Source organism: Chroicocephalus ridibundus, chromosome 9 (assembly GCF_963924245.1).
Source record: "Chroicocephalus ridibundus chromosome 9, bChrRid1.1, whole genome shotgun sequence".
Taxonomy (NCBI): domain Eukaryota; kingdom Metazoa; phylum Chordata; class Aves; order Charadriiformes; family Laridae; genus Chroicocephalus; species Chroicocephalus ridibundus.
This window is the reverse complement of record NC_086292.1, coordinates 912,499-925,996: the sequence shown is the minus strand read 5'-3', so window position 1 is coordinate 925,996 and position 13,498 is coordinate 912,499. Positions and strand designations below refer to the sequence as shown.

General features: G+C 54.6%; 1 protein-coding gene across 5 annotated transcripts in view; it reads right to left on the bottom strand.

Annotated features, from left to right (window-relative positions):
- The window catches only part of LOC134520499 (H(+)/Cl(-) exchange transporter 5), a 40,720-nt gene extending 30,890 nt beyond the window's left edge, over positions 1 to 9,830 (bottom strand). The window contains exons 1-3 of one of the 5 annotated variants that reach the window (XM_063345930.1): positions 9,750 to 9,829; positions 9,128 to 9,203; positions 6,448 to 6,641 (exon numbers count right to left, since the gene is read on the bottom strand). In XM_063345930.1, the coding sequence (XP_063202000.1) occupies positions 6,448 to 6,463 (16 nt within the window). In that variant the 5' untranslated portion in view covers positions 6,464 to 6,641; positions 9,128 to 9,203; positions 9,750 to 9,829. Of the gene's footprint in view, positions 1 to 844; positions 987 to 6,447; positions 6,642 to 9,127; positions 9,204 to 9,749 lie in introns of those variants that run through there. The other 4 variants (XM_063345931.1, XM_063345932.1, XM_063345933.1 and 1 more) reach the window with 4 other exon arrangements.
- Positions 9,831 to 13,498: the final 3,668 nt, after the last annotated feature.

Here is a 13,498-nt window from a genome sequence, read left to right as displayed (position 1 = left end):
GTACCTGGCTGGGTGCCAGCAGAGCAAGGCTTTCCTGCAACGTTATCACTCCAGGGCCTCACCTTGCCCTTAAAAATAACATTTCTCTTCCAGCGCAGAGGAGGTTACTGCACGAGAGAGAAACTTCAGTGCAGACCTAAGCGAGCTGGTTTGGATTTCCTCGTATCCCAGAAACACTGCCAGGCGCAGGCTCCATGTGCAGACTGAGTGAATTGCAAGAGGGCTGGGCACTCATCATTAAAAAAAAACCAAACAAACAATCCAAAAAAAATAAACAAAAGAAAAAACAACCCCCAAAAAACAAACAAAACAATTGTCATTTCTTCTTTAACTGCTAAAAACAAAAATCAAACCAGCGTCTGTACAAAGCTGGAGGCAGCATTCACAGAAGAGCTCCAAGGTTTTCATCCCTCATCTGAAAACAATTTGGGGTCCAGATACCGGTGAAACCCTTTAAAGTCCCACTTTGTAGCTTTATAAAAGAGATGATGCTATTTTTCCAAGTCATTCCTTGCTTCAGTTCTCAGTGCTGTCTGAAGTGACCACAACCAGTCTCCCGTCCTGTACAGATGAAACTACAGCCACAGGTGAGCCGATAACGGAGAGGATTTTTTACACCGTCTTTAAGTTCCCTTCGGGTGCAGGATGTGACACACAGTATCTTCAGGGAAATATGAAGTGTTCTAAAACATGTTGCCATTAGCAATGGCTGGGCTCCACATAAATCACTTAACAGAAGGCTTTCGCAGCTCAGTTAAGATTATCAATGTGCCTTTTGCTATTGCATTTAAAGTATACGTTCCTAAAAGCATTAATTTACCTACTTTAACTTCTCGCTGCCCACCTGCCTGTTTCTCCTCTGAAGAGCAAACATCCTCGAGCATCATCGGCTTCTTCTGCTCCCCTCCTCTCCCTTCCTGGGTGGCCAAAGGGGGTCCGGGGCTTGCCCAGCGCCAGCAGAGGAGCAGGGGACTGGAGAATTGTCCCTCTCAGGCGGGAACAGGCAGGACGGAGCCCCGGCGGGCACCTGCTGCTCCACCCACAGCTCCACGCAGCATCTCCTCCTCGGCTGGAGCAAAGGCAAACCAACACCGGGCGAGCTGTTTGCATTAGGCGAGGGCTGTGCAGCCAGGCTGGTCGGGAACAATGGATGGGTTTAGAGAAACTGGGAAATCTCCCAACACAAGCCGAGCACAAAGACTTGAATTGTTTTACGGCTTGTTTGGGGTTCTTTTGTTGCTCTTTGAACTCACATGGGCCCCAGGGAGACGATATTCTGTTGTGGTCTGACACCCTTCAGGGTAACACACACCTTTCACCAGGTAACGCCGGGAAGCAGCGTATGAGTCCTGCAACGTTCAGGTTTCCCCAGCACTTTTGTACATGGGGCTGATGCAGCGTGTTACGGGGTTCACTGCCAGCCCGGGATGTGTTACGGGGTTCACTGCCAGCCCGGGATGTGTTACGGGGTTCACTGCCAGCCCGGGATGCTCGAGCACTGACAGGCACACAGCCAGCCACAGCTGATGGCCCTCAGTCCGAGCTCCGATCACCTCCTCTTGAATAATTCATCATTCCACATCATGCCACTCAGCCCAGAACAGCCGAAAACTCAAGTGGAGGCAAACATCAATCACAGCTGATTCCATCCTTGGCTCATAACTACACTCGGCTTCTGAATAAAACGTTGTTTTGGGAGTATTGTTAATAGAATCACGTATACTTGCCCAAAAAGCGTATCTTCAGAAGTAAGATGTTCCAGTATTTTATTTATTAGATTAAAAATCCCCCACAGTTATCCACCACTGATCAAAGAAATGGTTTGCTGCTGCAGACGCGTTACATAAAAGGGAGGTTTGATTTTTTTTCTGTTCCACTGGGGCAAGCACCTGTGACACTTCAAATAATGAGCCTGTTTAGAAAGGCTGACTACACCTTGGATTTCCTAATACCTGCTCCTGTCTCCAAAGTTACGTGCTGCGTAGCTCTCCTCCCAGCTAGGCACAGCGTGTTTACTGGGATCACAAGACATTTCAGTGCTTGTCTCCAGAAATCTCTGCCTTTTTTAAGATGCTTCATACAGAAACGCAGTAAGTGCCCGGATGCAAGTCAGACCGCCTTACTTTTGCTGGGTTGGGATTTTTTCCTCCTAAACTTTATGCAATTTCCACTCAGTTAAGATGCCAGAATCTTAGCTCAGTCACCTCCTCCCTGATCCTGAAGCATAACCACCACACAAGCCTCTAACAGGCAAGAGCTTCTTCACAAACACATCCAGCTCCTTTTCAGGTTCGTGTTTTGACAAAAAGCAGTCTAACTTGATAATGCAAAAGCCCAAATTTACAGGCAGTTCGTGATTGTACCATGGTTTTTAAGCTTTCTGTACCTTCCAGGTTAAATTCAGTTCTTTACAGCAGTTTCCGTACTGCTTCTCTGCCACTACCGCCCTTGTTAGAAATGCAGAATGGTGACATTGGCTGATGAGTCCGGCTCTGCGTAGGAGTATCAGCTGAGCGACAGCCTTGTTTTTGAAACATACCTGTGTAGCTGGTAAGCGATGACTCCCAAGTGTCCACAGCCCATCCCCAGGTTAGCAAATCTTCTCCAGCATCCAGCCAGATGTCACTCTGTTCACCCAGCCTTCCCAACGTAAATGGGAGGAGCGTGATTAACACAGAACCCAGAGTGAAACAGCATGAAGAACGGATCTGACATCATTTTCATCCTGAGAACATCACAGTCTTGGATGATGACTCCAAAGCCACCTCCTGCCAAAATCTCTAGTCTTAAACTGGATGACAACGCAAGCTGTCCTCAAGACCAGCTCCTTTCCTAGGAGAGCTCTAGGAAGCAGGACATCCCTACGGGCTATTCTCATTAAGGAGGCAGGCTTCTTCTTGGATGACAGTTTCCAAGGCGAGATGGCCACAGACCATGCTCGAGAAGCTACAGCCCAGGCCCAGGCTGACGAGAAGCAGAGAGGAATCAGGGGCTCCCAGAGACATGGCAGCAAAGGTGCTCAAGCGGCCGAAGGCTGCAGGACCTCGCTCCATCCTCGCCTCGTGAGGGGGTCTGGAGGGACCAGTGCTGGACCCGCAGCTTCAGTCTGGCACCGTGCAACACACAGCAGCGCACACCAGTGTATCCAGATCACGCCAGGCACATCCGCCCCAAAAACAAGGGGAAAAACGACTTGGATGCAAGACAAGAAGATCTTAATACAGAAAAGTCTTCAAGGCAGCACGAAACCAATAGTACTGGCCAAACGTGGGTTTTATATAAAACATTCTTTTTCCACTTTATGGTAGGGAAGCACACAGAGCATATGCACTAGCCTCATTTGAACCCAGACACACTTCAAGGCTCAGTAATGTTTCTCAAATGAGATTCCCGATATTGCAACGGGCAGATCCCAAAAACTAGTCTAGCAAGAGGCTTATATCCTTTCCCTTATTCCCAAAAATATATCACTGCGTGGTCACCCAAGCAGCAGAGCTCCCCAAACATCTCTGCGGCTGAATTCACCCACGGTTTGCAGCAACACCCACCCGGGTCCCCCGTGCCCCACAACACCCCAGACACTCACACCCCACGCGGAACAGCCTGCCGGACTGCAGCGCTTTTCAATACTGCTCCTTTTGGGTTTACCACGTAGGGCAAACAAGAAAATAAGCCAATCTAATAAAGGTACAGAAAATTTTCTACTCCACAACTAAAGTTACTGCAGTTACAGAACTAGCGCTTTGTAAACTCATTTTCACTTTTCAGGTGGAAAATGTAACTCCTCGTAGTCACAGGCTATTCACACACCGTAACCACTCGCTGTGCAGCACCAGCAGGGACCATCTTCACTTCCCCATTACGTGACTTAGAATCATCCCAGTCTTTCCCTATCTGTTACATTTAGTTATTTTACTGGAATTCAAAAAGAAGAACGTGCTGTTACAGAGCTGAAGTCCTTCAGATCCCATGGAGAAAGCTTATGCCAAAACTGTCAGACAAAAAAAAGCCACATAACCATGATAAAATATCATCTCTCCTCAAACACCATGACTTTTTCCCCCCTCCTTTTCTTTCCTTTTTCCCTTTTCTTTTTTTTTAAAAAAAAAGAATAAGAACTATCATGGCTATAATAGCAAGATGTCAACAAGTATTTCCAATTATATTTTACAGTCCAGTTTAGTTTCAAGCTTGCATCAAGTTTCAGCTGGAAACCTGTCACCTGTCACATTTTTGTTAAGGGCCAAGGACTGTATCTCTTTCAGCAGAGTACCTGATCTCTTTTGTTTGTTTTTATGAGACACTTCACAGCACACCCTGGAATTCAAAAAGCACTAAGTGGTGTTGGGTTAAGCTTTATTTTGGGGAGACCGCTGTTCTGCTTCTCGCTTGAAAATCTAGAAAAAGCCAAATCTACTGAAATACAGGCTATGACAGACTTAAGAGGGGATTTTCCAAGGCACAAAAGGAACATAAAGCACCCAACTTGCACAAAATCCTCGGTGAGAAAAGCCTCTTGAGAGCCTCCCTGTTGTGACGAGAAGGGGGTTACGGGAGGAGAATGGGGGCCCTGGCAAGAACTGCTGCGAAGCCCCCCCGGGACCTGGCCTTAATGAGCCAGAGAGACCCTGCCAAACTGCAGGGAGAATTACAGCTGGCCTGCACCGAATGCTGCCAAGCCGCCAGGCCCCGAGTGTTGGTGTACCCAAGTTACCTTTCCAACATCTCCCTCTCTGTGAAATCCACCTGAGCTGCTCGGCACATGCGATGTAGCTGATTTTATACATTTTTGTCAAAGCAGTGGACTTCATCCTGCTCGCAGGCACCTCCCCAGGCTACTCGATCCAAAGTATACACTCTCTTTCCTCGTACAGTCGCTAGATGTTTGAAAAACCAAACAGAAGTTCCTCAAGAGGCGGGGATAAAAATGGCATTTTGGAAGTCCTGAACTGCAGCCCAACAGGTCTGAAGCCCATTGCATTGAACCCGAACAGGCTGGCACACAAACAACAGGGCTAACTCGCCGACTGCAGTATCGAAGCAGCTCCCAGGGCTCATTGAATTTCTGCAGATGGTTCAGCCTCCTACAAAACCAGGACGCGATTCAATAGCTCACCTCCCACCCTCCAACAGCAGAAGCTGCGACGTTCCGGCGTCCAAATGCTCTGTAGCTACCCACAACGCCAGCACCCTCAAAATACAGAGAGGCTTCCTTATCCCCACTGGGAAAAGTGAAATTTGGCTGGAGAGTAAAGTAGCTACAGCCGATGAAATAAGCAGCCTGACCCTCTACTGAATTTCCAGCCAGGTTCTTTAGCCTTGGCAGCGGCACGCTGGCCTCACCACAGCAGGGATTCAGACCCTCCGTTAATGGATACCTTCCGTGCTGTTTGCTATAAAGCGTTCTGGAAAAGGCAACTGCACACACATTTCATCAGGAAACCTTCAATGTATTGTCCTGCAGCACTGAAGAGATCATGGGCACCAAACACACACACAGAGGATTTTCCCTTTATGGATTAGGGTCCTTACAGTCTCACATAACAGCAGAAATAGACTGCCACTGACTGCAGCACCATTTCTTTTATTTAAAACTTTTTAAAAAGTGATATTGTAGCACAAGTCATTAAAAAAGAAAAAAAAATTGAGGTACTTTTATACATTCTGGGTACGTCTCACTACAGTACTTAAATTTCTTGAGAATTTTCTGCTTAAAGGGAAAACCCATGAAGAGGCAAAAGGACTATTAAGATGAAAATCAGGGACATGATGAAAATCTCCCACTCCCCAAAAAGCCACCAGTTGCCTCTATCCAACCAAAGAACTGGTCTGGGTATTCTCATCTCCCCTAGCTCTATTACCCAAGCATGCCTGCAGCATCCCTCCTTCCGAATAAAATAGATACATCCACTACCCGGACAAATCCAAAGTTCGGTCAGTGGGCTGCTGAAGTTCGAACAAAAAAGAGTTGTACAGACACAGAAGGAACTTCCAGGGCAGCCTGCTCTGTCCTGGAGAAGACCTGATTCTCCCCACAGCACAGCTCTTCTTTCTTCTCCAGGTACAACAGGGTGCTGCAACAGCCAGCTTCCCCGGAGACAGCCTCACCCCTTCCTCAGCCTTGGGAAACGAACGGCTGTTGAGGAAACCCTCGATGGTTTCACCCTAAGGATGCAGGGACACGCAGTGGACATCCCACCTGCCAGGACACAGCCGTGCAAAGAGGGAACAACTACAAAACACTGCCAGCGGCAGCGCAACAAGCCCCGAAACATGAGTTACGGTGTTTTCACACCACTTCACAGTATCCAACCATTGGCCTCAAACCAAAAGCACTACACACACATCCGCAGCGTGACAGCGATGGGCGCACAGCAGCACAGCAGTCCAAATCACCCGGCTCTGTAGCTTCTGCCATTGAGCAGACACGTGTGTGCCCAGGGTTACCTGGCTGCAGCGGCATGCCTGGTCCGGCTCAGGCGGCCAGCTCCCCAGCACCCCTCATCTCTTTGGCCTCCGGGTGCCACCCAGGCTACCCTGAGGAGACATATGGGCCACCATGCTCAAGGGACTCCTTCAGAAACCGATCTTCCAAACCCAGGGCTCGCAGTCCTTCAGGAACAACTGCAGGTGAAGCTGTGCTGCGTAACCAAGAGCAAGTTGTTATTCCAGAGGGAGTAATTACAAGCATGATGCAAGATGCACATAACTATTCAAACCCACGCTGTCAGTTCTGCACTCGGGCACTCAGACCTGAATCCAAACTCCTGGACAAACCCGCTGGATGAGTCTAAGACCAGATGATGGCAACGTCAGCCACTGCCAGCCCTCACCTGGCTGTGCACACAGTCTGGGGCACTGGCTGGACTTCATCTGTCCCCAAAACATCCAAATGACTTGTGATATTACATGGATGAACTGTACCCCCAGGCAAGCACACACTCAAGGTGAGGAATTTTGGGGATCAGCTTTGCCTTCCTTCACTTCCTTCACCAGATCCAGCTGGAGACATGGCTGGTGCCACCTTCCACACCAAGGGTGGAAGAAGAAAATGAGGAACCATGGCCGAAGGAAAGAGGAGGTGGGTGAAGGTGGACACAGGGCAGAGGCGCAGAAGAAGCGGGCGAGCCTTGAGAGCCCACGGAGCTGCAGCAAGCACCTCGGTCCGAGGGGAGGAGGCCACCACCGCCACACAGGCACGTCCTTGAAAATGCTGCTCCCAGGTAAAAAAAGAAAATGTGTGTGTACATCACGCTGCACTTAAAATCCCCCCAGCAAATCCAGGCGGCAGCAGCACAAGCCTGGCTGCTGTGGGAGATGTTTCCAGGCATCTCATCAGCAGGACACCCTCCTCAAGCACAAAGCCACCCACCGCCATCCCACACCAGAGCCGCTGCCCCCCTGCACCTTTGGGCTTCCCCCATTTTTGGAACCCCCCCCCGCTGAACCCTGCCACTGCCAGCTCGTGTGACAGTCACTGCTGCCGACCCAAGAGCTCACGCCACGATTCCTCTCATTAAACCAGTTGTTCATGAAGAGCAGCTCTTTCTCCGGACAGCAAGTGACTCCATGTTCTAATTGCACACTGCGACGCAACAATTGCACAACCAGCTTTTTGCCGGACCAAGACATCCAGAGCCGAAAGAATAACGTATCATTAACAGATATTTCCTGAAATTTTGGTGTTACGGCCACATTTCTTACTCAATTACCAGCTCTGTGTTTGTTTTTTTTAAAAAAAAAAAAACAAAAAAACACAGCAAACCGGATCAAATATGAATGGGGCAAAACAATGCTGGAGAACGACCCAAGAAAAGCATTTAGATGAAAAGAAAATCTTTCCTCGCAGCATCACCCACTCCTGAAATGCAATGAGGCTGCCAAGAACACACGGCAGCAGAAAGCAGCTGTACAGCGAGGGACAGGAGAGAAAAGTACGTCTGCATGGCACAACTTCCCAGTGACTCCCTACAAAACACGGCAGGAGAAAACAGCTGTGGTGATTTTCTAACTTCTGCAGCTTTCTGGTAGCTGAAGATCATGACCTGTGAGTCCACAGGGAGACCAAAGGAAATTTGCTGTTATGTTTTCAAGTGTGTGTGGCGTACGGGGGGGTGAGAAGGTGCAGGGACAACACAACTCCATTAAAAACAACGCTTTCGGTTGGGTGCTGCTCCCAAACCATTTCAATTTCTGGAGTTACTGGAGAACAACTGTTACTGACAAGGCCACAAAATCTCAGGCAAACCAAATCCAAACCTCAAAAGATATTTTGGTGCAACCAAGTTTAAGGACATATACCACAGAACTTCACCTGTTGCCAGGCAGGGGCTGGGAGGCTATTTCAGGAAGAAGCAGCTCAGCGAGGCTCCAGCTCAGGCCGGCAAGAAGACGATTCAAGCATTGCATCCCAAAGAATTAAAAACAATTCACTATTCTATACAACCGTCATTCAAGCAGCATTTTAAAAACAAAAAAAATCCTGTTTTCAAGTTCTTCGGGGAACAAAGGGAGTCAGAGGCCCAGTGGTGTCTGCCAGCCACATGTCCCCGCTGCCTCCCTGGTGCCAGTGCTCGTGGTCCTGCCCCACGGCCACCCTGCCCCACAGACACCAGGAGCCCAGAAGAAAACCACCAACATCTGGAACATTATGAAGTGTGCATTTCACAAACAGCTGCTTTACACGAGCGTAAAAAGCTAAATCGTTCCTTTCATTCTGCCTGCAAAAAAACCTGAGGTACAACCTCCAAGCTTAACGAAGGCTTTAAAACTTGGACAAAGGAAAGCTCACAACGTCCAGAAGCCGATGTCGCACACTGTATTACAGGACTCCCAAACTCTGGCTGCCCTGTTTCTTGCCCCATCTATTCCTGGAGGCTCCCTCAGCCAGGACTTTTCCTTGAGCACTCGAATGGAGTGGGAGACCCCAGCTCTGCCCACCTGCGCTCCCGCAGAGGCAGACAGAAAAGAAAGTGGGCGGCAGGCCCCTCGGCAGCTCATCCCATCAAAAGGCAGGCAGCGTGTCCCCGGGCAGCTCATCCCATTGCTGCCTGAGCCCAGATCTCTGCTCTCAGCAGCAGTGTCCACCCACAGGAGAGCCAGTCGCGATGACAAGAGGATCACCTACCCATCCAACTAGCGGCGTCGGTACCTTCACCAAGGCTCGGCTGCTCCTGCCTTGACTGTGCCGCTTCTTGGAGCTGCTGGAAGAGAAAGAGTGGCTTGTTCAGGCAAGAAAACACAGCCAGGACACACAGGCTCTCCCAGCGCCGAAGCCTGGGGGGGGGTAAACATCAGCAAGGGGGGCTGCAGGCACCTCAGGCACTGCACTCGTGACAAGGTTCACGGAGAACATCCCTGCCCGGCCCCGGGAGCCGTGAATTCTCCCAGCCCGTGACTCGCTTCAACTTTCTTCACCGGCTGTTCCCAGAGCTCCCGCTCCCCACCTCCAGCTGCCACATCGGCACCTTCCCTCCCTCCCTCCCTCACGCTGCCAGTGCCGGGACGAGCGGCCCAACCCACCCCGGGGCCAACAGGGCCTCAGCAACAGGCCGGGAGGGAAAAGGAGGGGGAAGAAGCGGCAGGCCCCGCGGCAGGCCCCACACCTCCCGGACCCACTGTAGGGCCCCCGGCGAGCTCACACCGCCCGGGCCTCCGGCAGGTCCCACAGCGCCCGGCCACCCCACAGCGCCCTGCCCTGCCCCACAAGTTCCCCAGTCCCGGTCCCACCCCGACCCCTCACCCCGTACCCGCTCCGCCGCCGCGGCCCAGCGCGGCCCGGCCCGGGCCCCGCCGCCACCGCCGCCGCACCTGCGCGAGGGGCGGCTCCACCCACGGCGGGGCGGGGCGGGGCCCCCCCCGGCAGGGCTGTGCGCAGGCGCACTGCGTGGCTGTGGCGGCGGGGGCGCGCCCGGCCGGCGCCATCTTGAGTGTGGGCGCCGGGCTCTTAAAGCGGTACGCACCCCGCCCGGTACGGGGGGGCAGCGGGGGCGGAGGCGCCCTGCGTGAGGCCGCCGTGAGGCCACAGCGGGAATCGCACCGCCCCTGTCCCGGCCCTGCCTCTCCATCGCTTGCCCCGCAGCGCAGACCCCCCCCATCGCTGACCCCACCCCCCTAGCAGAGACTCCCCATCACTGACCCCCCCCAATGCTGCTCTCCCCTCGCATTGCAGATCCCCATCGCTGACCACCCCCATCACTGTCACCCCCCCATCACTGACCCCCTCTCACTGTCACCCCCCATCACTGACCCCCCCCCACTGTCACCCCCCACCACTGTCACCCCCTATCACTGACCCCCCACCACCACTCACCCCCCCATCACTGTCACCCCTCCATCACTGAACCCCTCTCACTGTCACCCCCCCATCACTGACCCCCCCACCAATGTCACCCCCCATCACTGACCCCCCCCATCACTGACCCCCCCTCATCAATGACCCCCCCATCACTATCATCCCCCATCACTGACCCCCCCATCACTGACCTCCCCCACCACTGACCCCACCACCACTCACCCCTCCATCACTGTCACCCCCCCATCACTGAACCCCTCTCACTGTCACCCCCCCATCACTGACCCTCCCACCACTGTCACCCCCCATCACTGACTTCCCCCACCACTGACCCCACCACCACTCACCCCCCCATGACTGTCACCCCCCCATCACTGAACCCCTCTCACTGTCACCCCCCCATCACTGACCCCCCCACCACTGTCACCCCTCATCACTGACCCCCCACCACCACTCACCCCCCATCACTGTCACCCCCCATCACTGACCACCCCACCACTGTCACCCCCCATCACTGACCCCCCATCACTGACCTCCCCGCCACTCACCCCACCACCACTCACCCACCCATCACTGTCACCCCCCCATCACTGACCCCCCCCCCATCACTGTCTTCTATGATTCTATTCTATATGCCCCCCCGGCGCATGAGCACCCTCCCCAGTCCCTCCCCAGTCCCACCAGTCCGCCCGGGGAGGCAGCACTGGGGTCGCTGGCAGCACTAGAGGGCAGCAATGGCGCAGGCAGGAGCGGCCCGGCCAGCAGAGCCCGCCTGGGCCAGGAGACCTGGCCTGGGCTGCCCGGCTACCCCCGGGCGTCCTTGGAGGCCCCTTCTCCTCCTCCCACGGGGGCTGGCTCAGCACCCGGCGGGCTTCGCCTGGAAGCGTGCCCGGTCCCTGCTGGGACACAACCCAGGAGCGCCCGGAGCCGTGCTGAGGACGCGGCGGGACGATGCTGCTGGAAGTGGGGCCGTCTCGTTCCCAGCAGGAACCTGCCCCATTCCCAGCGAGATGCTGGGTCCGGCAGCAGACAGCCCTGTGGGCACAAGGGGAGCAGGGCAGGGTCCAAACCTCCGGCTCTCGCTCGTCCCACTTCACCGGGATGGGGAGTCCCTGCTCCCGGCTCCTGCTGGGTTGGAAATGCACAGACGCTGCATGGATGTGTTCACTTCCCCGAGGAACATCTCCTCAGCTGGCCCTACACCTCTTCATTGAAAGGCTTCTCCCGGTGCCCAGTGCCCTGGTACCCACAGACCCCCGTGTCCCACCAGGAGAGGCAGAAAAGAGGGTGAATGTCACCGTGGGGCTGGCAACGCTCCTGTTTTCAGGATGTGGGAGAAGAGACACCTGAGTTTTACCATAACAGCGACCCTAGAAGATGCCACCAGCATCATGCCATGAGAGTGAAGACCCTTTAGAGGAGGAAGACCCTGCCACAAGTGCTGGGGAGGTGAACCCTGGCTCCATCTTCTCTGCCATGCCACGGCTCGGACGGGCTCCCCCAGGGATCAGTGCCAAGAAACGACCCCCAGCTCCCCTGGCCTCGGCCCCGGGCGGCTCCGCGGGATGCAGCCAGCCCCACCGCATCCTTGAGCACGGCGTGGTGCTCCCACCTCCCTGGGGCCGGGGGCTGCTGGATTTGGCCTTCCACCTCCCTCCCCCCCTCCACCTTCCTCCTCCTCCCCAGTGCTCGGGGCATCGGGGCTGATGGAGAGGGGCAGGAGGGCAGCAGGTCCCTCCCCAGGGGTGACGAGTGCCTGTCCCCCGCCCAGACCCCCAGCACACGTGGCAGCGAGCGGGTCTCGCCCGCCCTGCTTGCCGGTGTGGTCCCCTTCTGGTCCCCTCCTCCCAGTTACTGTCCCCAGGGCTGGGAAATCCTGCGTGTCCTGCAGAGGAGGACCTTGCCCCCCGCGCCCCCCAGAGCAGCCTCACGTCCAGCTCCCGTGGGACTGACAGCCCCACCATTTTCCCGTGAAATGAACTTTTTTTTTTTCTTTCCTCCCGGAATAAAAGTAATCAGCATTTATTTTCTTGTTTGCATGGCGTGCAAAAGGCCTGGAAGAACCAGAAACGAGCAGGACGGGGATGTGCAACTTGGAAACCTCGGCAGAAAAGACACTTTCCGCGAAGCACCATTTTTTGGGAGGGAGGAGCAGGGCTGTGGGGACAGGGAAGAGGGGGAAGGAGGGGGCTCTGCTCCGCTCTCTCCTGCCCATCCCAACAGCCCCAGGCGCTGCTGCGGGGACGGGGCTGCTCCATGGGGGATCTTCAGGAAGAGAAACCCGGAGGTACCTGCAGACACACTCCGGGGCAGAGCTCCAGGGCCGGGAAGGCAGACCCCATCCCTGATTTCCTGCCCATTGTTTTCTGCCCTGCTGGCGCAGGAGCTTCACCAGAAGAAAGAAAAAAAAATCCTCCCCCCCCCACCCCCGAATGCGAAAGTCAGACCCATCACACGGAGGAAGGGACAGCCCCAGGGCCGCTGCCTCGTCCCCAGCGCCGGGAAGCCACTCGCTTCAGGGAAACAGGAAGCCTTGAAATAGCCGAGGCTGGAAACACGTGGCTGGGGGAGCTGGGAGCAGCCAGTGTCCCACCACCTCGGCTGCACAGCCCCTCGTTTGCCCCTTGGCATCGTTTTGTGAAGAGCCCGCTGCCCTTTGCCTCTCCTGCCGCTGCCGTTTCCTCGTCTCCCACCCACCCCCTCCCAGCAGACCCCAGTCCAAAGCGCTGGGTGCTCCGGGACCCATCCCTGCCATGCTGTGGGCCACCCTGGATCTGGCACCCTGCTTGGAGAGCACACCCAGAGAGATGTCCCCGCAGAAGGCATGGCCTTGTCCTGCTTCCAACAGCGAGCTCAGCCCCGTGCCCTCCTGGGGCGGGGACAAAACCAGAGGCGATGGTCTGAAAGGAATCAACCACCTTCTTGTCCAGCCCCACACCGTGACCGTGCAGGGATGGAGCTGCTGGCCCAGGGGGACAGAAGGACCCGGAGCCAGGTCCAAGATGACCACACAGAGGGCAAGCATGAAGGAGGGGATGCTCTGGACCACGCGAGGCTGCAGGGGCGATGCTGCTGCTTCCCCCACCTGCTACCTGCACGCAGTGGCTGCCAGCGATACCTACCCGGCATCGGCCTTCCAAGTACCGGCAGACAGCTCACGGCTGGGAGCCAACGGACAGCAAGGAATGCACCCCCAGAGAAAGC